General features: G+C 45.8%; 1 protein-coding gene across 1 annotated transcript; it reads right to left on the reverse strand.

Moving 5' to 3' along the window:
* Positions 1 to 976: 976 nt before the first annotated feature.
* Positions 977 to 4,209, reverse strand: PHPT1 (phosphohistidine phosphatase 1). Its single transcript, XM_054998035.1, has 3 exons — positions 3,905 to 4,209; positions 2,462 to 2,586; positions 977 to 1,254 (listed from the first exon to the last, which is right to left on the reverse strand). Exons 1-3 carry the CDS (start codon positions 4,047 to 4,049, stop codon positions 1,162 to 1,164), a joined length of 363 nt encoding a protein of 120 aa, XP_054854010.1. The 5' UTR covers positions 4,050 to 4,209; the 3' UTR covers positions 977 to 1,161.
* Positions 4,210 to 7,997: the final 3,788 nt, after the last annotated feature.

Below are 7,997 nucleotides of genomic sequence, written 5' to 3' on the forward strand. Positions count from 1 at the left end.
TCTTAATGTTGCCCTCAAAACTTTTTTGCAACTGCACCTTGATTTAAAGACAATCAATTCGTTAGACGCCAGGGCGGAACAGATTGTGAAATCTTTAATTGACTGGCCACATAGGCAGACTGCAGGGTCTGGGGCAGCATTCACAGCAAGTCCAAGTAATCCAGCCCCTTACTTCCCAGGAGGCAGCCTTGTACCTGGGCTTAGCTTGGGGCAATCAGACCATAAAACGGTGAGCCAGGCCTTATCATTGCAAGAGGCTGCAACCATCAGGGTCAGCACAGACTCATCCTTACCGGAAAACATGCAGCAGATAACATAAAGGGGGAATCCCTCCCAACCCCTGGGGAATTCTTTCAGTGGCTTCATAAAGCATGCAGTGGAAACACGGCTTGGTTGCTGATTGCCCCCAAGTGCAAGGCCAGAATGGGCCAGTTTATCCAGAGAGCTTTATAAGCTCCTGGCTGCTAGCAGGAAGTACACACCAGGTCCACCGTCGTTTCCTTTCCTTCCTGTTGATGTCTTACAAGGCCTGCTAGCATCCTCATACGCCTTCGTCCATCCCATAAATCTGTATTTTTAGGGGGGAGACCCTCTCATGCTAACATGATGCCCTTAGTAACCTGGGCAACACACAGCTTGGAAGGGCATTTTCCCATTAATTTAGGTAGAATGAGCAGCAGGAATATCCTCACAGCCCCCTCCCCCCCCCATTTACTGTGTCAAGCACATTCTGGAAATACTTATTTCCACAGTTGAACACTGATGCAAAACTCCGTGTGAAATTGGATGAAAAAAGACTCAACTGTGTGCAAACTCTGACCAGTTGAACCGGTTCCTTGTCTCCTTGCTGGCTTTCCCTTTTGCTCCCATTCCCTTTTTCTCATAATGATGCAGAGCAGAAGCTTTCACAAAGATAAAAAGACACTGGCATATTACGAGAACGGCTTTTTGTGTTGTGGAGATGACAGGACCACAGTTGTGGCAGGAGTAATTTATTTCTCTGTTTATACACAGGCTTGGAGTAAGTAGCCAGAGTCTGGCAACGGCACACAGATCCAAACCAGCCCATTTCCCTTGGCAGTTTGTTTGTGCAGCATCATCAAGGAATGGAGCAGGCCAAGCAAGTTGGCTGAGGCTCCTCTGGAGTAGTCTCTGCTGCCGTCAGTACCCTTCGTCCGCCCAAGTGACCGCATAGTCTGGGTATCTGGCTTTCAGCTTCTCTGTGGACACGGAGTGCTTTGCTCGACCAAAGCCCTGAAAGATATTATAACCACTGTTAGCCAAACAAGCAATACTTTTCAACAGCAAAGGTTCACTATTCTCAACCCGAGGACCTCCACGTTTCTTTGGTAACCCTACCCAAAACGCTAAAATGTGGTTAAGCTCCCAATGATGTCAAAATCCTGGTTAGATTTTGCTGTATAGGATCTCTATAGTGCTTGTTTGCATTTAAAAGTATAGCACATTATGTGTCTTGCACACAGAAGGTTCCAGGTTGAGTGCCCCATTACAGGACCTCAGCAAGCAGATGTCAGGGGAGGCCTCTCCCTGCCCCAAGACCCTGGAGAGCTGCTGCTAGTCAGAGCAGACAATACTGATCAGGAGGACCAATGGTGTGAGACTCAGTGTAAGATACCTTCATTATGCTCAAGGCAAAACAAAACAACCCAACACTGCTTCTGCATTCTGACTTGTTTCTCTTGTTACCTTTCCATAAACAAAAAACATTACAACAGTACTGGCCCTACAAATACAATCTGCCTCAACCCCAGCCCATGACTGCTTTGGATCCCACATCTCTAGTCCTTAAGGAAATCTCTCGCCCTGTATCAGCTGGTTGCATTCAGGTGATTCCATCCTGCTTCATACCTTCCTAATGCAAAGGGTTAAAACTGTGAAAGCAAGAGCAGGGCCTTCATTTTGATGGCCCCAAGGCTTTGGAACAACCTGTCTGTAGATGAGAGGAAGAACTTTCCACCAGCTGGTTTCCCCAAGGGCTGCAAGACTGAGTTAATAGAACAGAAGGCTTTTAAAATAATTGTTTGCTGTTTTGTTTATTATTTTTAAGCAATCACTGAGAATGGGAGCTACTGTAGCATAGTGGTTAAGTAGCTGGGCTGCAAAGCAGCATACTGGTTTGAATCCCACGACTGCCATGAGCTCAGTAGATGGCCTTGAATAAGTCACTCCTCTCAGCCCCAGCTCCCCAGCTGGATTGTAGAGATAATACCAACACTGACTTTGTTTACTGCTCTGAGTGGAGCACTAATCTGTCTAGAAGAGCAGTACATAAGTGCAGTTATTATTATTAATCTTAGAAAAGCAGCTTATCAAAGTTATTCAAAGCACAGTTCAGTGCACTAACTCACCCACCCCCAAGCTTTCCCTATACGCAAAATTCACAAGAATGCATTGAAGCACCTATTAGAGGCCTCCTGTTTTCCTCTGGACCCCTCCTTACCACGGAGTAGCCATAAACATGGATCTTCTTGGCCCCGCTTTGGTGAGATATCCTGCCGCCGCCCAAGCATTCACAGTGGAAGCCCTGCTTCTCCAGCTCCTCTGCTACTTTGTCATAAATATCAGCTGAGGAAGAACAAGAGGGAAGACAAGCTGAGGACCCTACTGCTAAAAGGAGCAGTTTAACACTTAGTGCTCATCTAATTCCTAGGTTGAAAAGTGAGAAAAAAGTATTTTATCTTTAGAAATGTCAGCCAAGGCCAAGCTCTGAGTGGGGTATTAAAAGAAGAATGGTATATACGTGCAGTTATTATTATTACTTTAGCTAGTAAGTACCTATAGGTCTTCCCCCAGACTGTACTACAGCCCCACCCCACAGAGCCTCCTCTGTTACAAAGCCTGCAAGCAGCAAAACGGGGTTGTGCTGACCCCTGTGATTTCCCCAAGTGTGGGAAACTCCACTGCATTACCATCTAAGGCTCCTTCCCACTTCTTAGTTCTACCTTTCCCCCCAACATAGCTCCTCCCTTGCCATGCCAGAATCCTCCCCTCTCTTAGAGGCTGCCAGTTCCGGGTTGGGAAATTCCTGGAGATTTTGGTAGGGGAGCCTGGGGAGGCAAGAAAGCTCAGCAGTATATGCCATAGAGTCCACTTCCCAAAACAGCCATTTTCTCCAGGGGGGAGGGGCTGAGCTCTGTGAGATCAGTTGTAATTCCAGGAGATCTCCAGCCACCACCTGGAGGTTAGCAACCCAACACAGAACCCCATAGTTCTAAAGGTCATAGATGCAGAGGAGTTAGCCGTGTTAGTCTGTAGTAGCAAAATCAAAAAGAGTCCAGTAGCATCTTTAAGACTAACCAACTTTATTGTAGCATAAGCTTTCGAGAATCACAGTTCTCTTCGTCAGATGCATGAAGGGCAAGAAGAAACTGGTCAGATATTTAGGTGGAGAGGGGAGGGAGGAATAGATGCAAACAGTAGCTTCTGATATGGAGATCAGTTTGCTTCTGTTAAGGAAGTCAGTTACTTCTGATAATGAGATAACCATTCATAGTCTCTATTCAATCCCAGCCTGAGTCAAATTTACATATGAATTCCAATTCAGCAGCTTCCCTTTGGATTTTGTTTTTGAAAGGTTTCTGTTGAGCTACAGTGACCTTTAAGTCCTTGATGGAATGTCCTGGTAGACTGAAGTGTTCTCCCACTGGTTTCTGGATGTTGCCATTTTTAATGTCAGATTTGTGTCCATTTATTCTTTTGCGCAGAGGTTGGCTGGTTTGTCCAATGTACAGAGCAGATGGACATGGTTGGCAACATAAAGTTGGTTAGTCTTAAAGGTGCTACTGGACTCTTTTTGATAGTTCTAAAGGTGGAAGCTCCGCCCCTCGCACCTTTCCATTTCACAGCTGAGCTGGGCCCTGCCCTCTCGGCTGCCTGTGCTCACCGTGATACTCCGCCCAGGCATAGCCGCGCACGATCTCTTTGCCGGGTCCCGCCCCTTCTGGTACGACGCGGATCAGCACGTACTTGAAGACGCCGTCGGGATCAATGTCCACGTCGGGAAGGCGGCCGATGCCACCCCCGGCCATCGCCGCCGGCTGCAGGACCGGGCGGAAAGGGGAGAGAGCCGAGCGCGCCGATGGAAAGTCCCTTATGCTCAAGGCGATAGACCGCGTGCGCGCGCCGCAGCATTAGCCAGTCAGATCACTGGGTTACTCCGGCGGTTGTCGAGTCATGTATCCAATAGAGAAGCAACTGGCCAGCCTAACGAGCCAATAGAGATCGAGGACACGGGTTCTCCGAAAACAACCGAAGGACACAGAAATCGCTGTTCAGAAGGCAGGATTCCCTCCCGTCACAGAAGGGTCAATGGCCCAATCAGAATGAACGCCCGCCTCTGAATGGGGGAGCCAATTGGAGTGGCCGGAGCCTTTAAAGAGCTCTGTATCATGCATCTGACGTAGAGAACTTGATTCTCGAAAGCTTATGCTACAATAAAAATGGTTAGTCTTAAAGGTGCTACTGGACTCTTTTTGATTTTAAAGGGCGGGGCTCCTTCGCTTTGCTGGCGGAGCTCGGTTGCTGTAGATTGGAGGGGATGGCCCAGTTATGTAACTGAATGGAAGGGGGAGGAGTATGTGCAAGGTTGCCAACTCCAGGTTAGGAGTTCTTGGAGATTTAGGACTGGAGCCTGGAGACGGCACGGTTTGGGGAGGGACTTTGGCTGGTTACGATGCCATTCAGTCCAAAGTAGCCATTTCTCCAGGGAAACGGATCTCTGTAGCATGAGACCACTTGCAGTTCTGGGAGATTTCCAGGCCCCACCTGGAGGCTGGCAAACCCATAAGTATGTGCTGATTCCAATGTATCTTTTATATGAAGTAATTTATTACAATTTAGGGGTGGTGCCTGGGAAGGGAGAAGAGCTCAGTGAGTTGTGATGTCATACCGCTTGCCCTCTAACGTTTCTCTTTTCTCCAAGGGGAGAACTTGCAGGTTGCCAAACCTACTCTGACCATGTACAGAATTCTTCCCTTATTTTCCCACAGCATTTCATATTTGCAGCATTCCTCCCTTCCATTGCTTTCCTGTAGTATAATTTCCTCCAAGGACTTTCCCATTTCATCCTCATAACACCCAAGGTGTGGCAGGCTGTGATGGCCTGCCCCAGCACATCCAGTGAGAAGGAATTTGAACCTCACGATGCAATCCTAAAGAGAATTATTCCAGTCTACGCCCATTGATTTCAATGGGCTTAGATTGGCATAACACTGTTTAGGATTGCAGTATAAATCTTCCAGATCCTAGTCTGACATGACTGCTGGATCACATTGATTCTGCATTGCTGAAGGATCTTCCCAGCTCAATCTTTGCTGAATCAACTTACGTTGTCAGGGCCTGGCCTGCGTTCTGAATAAGCAAGTGGCAGCTGAAGTCAAAGGTGACTTTTACCACCGTGGTTTGACTGGTTAGCCTGCTGCAGCCTTTCCTGGATAGGAAAGATCTGGCCACTGCAACGCACTCTTATGTGGGGCTGCCCTTGAAAATGTTCAGAAATTTCAGTTGGTGCAGAATGCTGCAACCAGGATGTTGACTGGAGTGGGTTGCGGGGAACATACCACTCTAGTCTTGGCCCATCTACACTGGCTCCCAATTTCTTTCTGGACACAATTCAAGGTGCTTCTGCTGACACTTAAAGCACCATATGGTTTTGGATCAACATACCTGAAGGACAGCCTACTTCCTTATGAACCTACCCGCCCACTGCAGTCATCTTCACAGGTCCTGCTTTGGGTGAGCCAGGTGCTGCTTTTTGAGATTAGGCAGGTGGCAACCTGGGAGAGGGCCTTCTCAGCAGTGGCACCAAGACTCTGGAACTCTCTTGCCAGGGTGATTCACTTGTCCCTTTCTGTTGCCTTCTTCCACCAGCAGATAAAGACATGATGCCTCCTCTCTCCCCAGTGGCTTAAGTATTGTTTTTAATATTTTGTATTCATTTTAAATTCTGGTTTTAAATTGTTTTAATTATGCATTTGTGTGTTGGTTTTAATGGATTTTAATGTATGTGTTTTAAATTGTTAGCTGCCTTGTTAGCTCTGTGAGGGTAGAAAGGCAGGGTGAAGGTTTGGTTAATAAACAATGAAAATTGGGACCATGATTTACAAGGACAATTGGGAGTGTCTGGGATTGACAGATGTCTACAACTTATTTCCAGTGCTAAGCTTCAGGCCCTGAAATTTAGGAAATGAGTGCCTCTGAACATACGTTGTAAAAGATAAGAAGACTGCAGAACAGTCAACCAATATGTAACCTCTATAAAGTAATTGGTGTAGCCCAGTAGGGCAGAGCCAGGCAGCTAGAGCCAGGCAACTGAGAAAGAACCTGGTTGCTGAGGCGCTGAATAATAATTAATATGCTCTTTTCACCTTGAATAAGGTAGTGTAAAATATTGTATGTGAACAAAATGGCTAAAAGTGGTGTTTGTGTATTGTGTTTGGTTGGTGTTATTGGGGTTGTATTGTTTTTGCAGGGCTGTAATTCCCCAAGGAAAGGACTGTAGCCTGGGTTTCAGTTGCTCCAGTTTGGAAAGATTGTGAAAAAGGACTTTATCAGTGGGATCTGACAAGCTGAACTGTTTACCTTTTCAAAGACATTGTTGGCTGAAAGTTTCTGTATGGTTGCACTTACGAGTTTAGTTAAAGGAAAAAAATAGTATTTATTGTTAAATGGTTTTTTTAAAAAATTCTTAACTTGCAATTGTGTGAATGTTTGCTTCCTAAGCCCCATAAAACCCATACAAAGAGAAGTTACAAATACACATCTGGGGATTAGGAGAAAGCATTTCAAGATTGGTTCAAATATCACTTCTTTCTCTTTTTTAAAATGTCAAATTGGTTCATCAGGAATAAAACCCAACCTCTCACCCGTATCCAAATTATTTGCCTCTGCCTTGCAAAGAGCTACTATCCCCCCAAAAAACAAGCATGAACAAGCTGTACGTTCAAGTTATATTTTATATTTATTCAAAGGTTTTTGTTCTCATTTATATATGTATATATATTTATATATATAGATTTATAGAGATTTGAAGTATATCTTAAACTGTGCCGTGGGAAACCAGCAGGACTGACAACATTACCATGAGAAAATACAGGCCTAAACTTTGCTCTGCACAAGAGGAAATATGGGACTCTTCAGTATGATGCAGTATATATATTTTTTTCTTTTTTGAGCTTTTTTTTTAAAAAAAGGAAATAAATAGACCATGCATTTATCAAAGGAACCAGTCCTGCATCCGCAAAATTCTCCCAGGGAAAGGGGCATTAGGGCCCAGTTGGTAGATTGGTCCAGTTGATGGAATGAACCGAAGACATTGTACTGCAGCCAGAGTAATCCATTGTCTCTTTGGAAAAATGTATTCCAATCTTGGTTGAGATATATGATTAAAAAAAACTGGTAAGGGTCCCTCATTATGTACTTAAAAGGGGCCTTTGTTGCCTTCCTGCTAATCTGGGGAAGAAGGAACAAAACAAGTGGTAGGAAGAACCAGAGGGCAACATAGAAAAATGGTACCTGGCCACTGGCAGAGGAATTCACAGGTGTGCCATATACGGGGGTGCAGGTCCTTTTTGGAAAGACTAAGAGAAGCTTCTGCCAGCCTCAGGCAGGCACAGTTCAGCCCAAAGTGACCAGGGCAAGGCAAGCACTGGGGGTGCAATCCTGCCGTACTTAAGGGCAAAGCCGGACTGAAAAAGGACCTATGGAAAGCCACCCACACGCCTGGCACTGAAGGTCCCACGTACTGAAATGTTCTTGTCTCACAAAAGCCAGCACCTCTGAAGACCATAAATGCTGCTCAGCCAGATCTTGCTAGATGACTCTCATCCTTCTGTGAGCTGGCAAAGCAGCTTCTCCTTTTGTCTCCATGTTAAAAATTGGCTCCACAATGTCTCCACCACCAGGCTCGTTGCTAAGGTGCATCAAGAAGAATCCCAAGACTCTGGCAGCTGACATTTCAAAAGTGCTGAAGAGAAGAC

Source organism: Eublepharis macularius, chromosome 14 (genome assembly GCF_028583425.1).
Source record: "Eublepharis macularius isolate TG4126 chromosome 14, MPM_Emac_v1.0, whole genome shotgun sequence".
NCBI lineage: Eukaryota > Metazoa > Chordata > Lepidosauria > Squamata > Eublepharidae > Eublepharis > Eublepharis macularius.

Coding starts and splice junctions, on each gene's coding strand:
- PHPT1 (XM_054998035.1), bottom strand. CDS start 4,049: ATGGCCGGGGGTGGCATCGGCCGCCTTCCCGACGTGGACATTGATCCC. Junction 2,587..3,904: donor TGCCTGGGCGGAGTATCACG/GTGAGCACAGGC, acceptor GTTCTTCCTCAG/CTGATATTTATGACAAAGTA. Junction 1,255..2,461: donor ATGTTTATGGCTACTCCGTG/GTAAGGAGGGGT, acceptor AATATCTTTCAG/GGCTTTGGTCGAGCAAAGCA.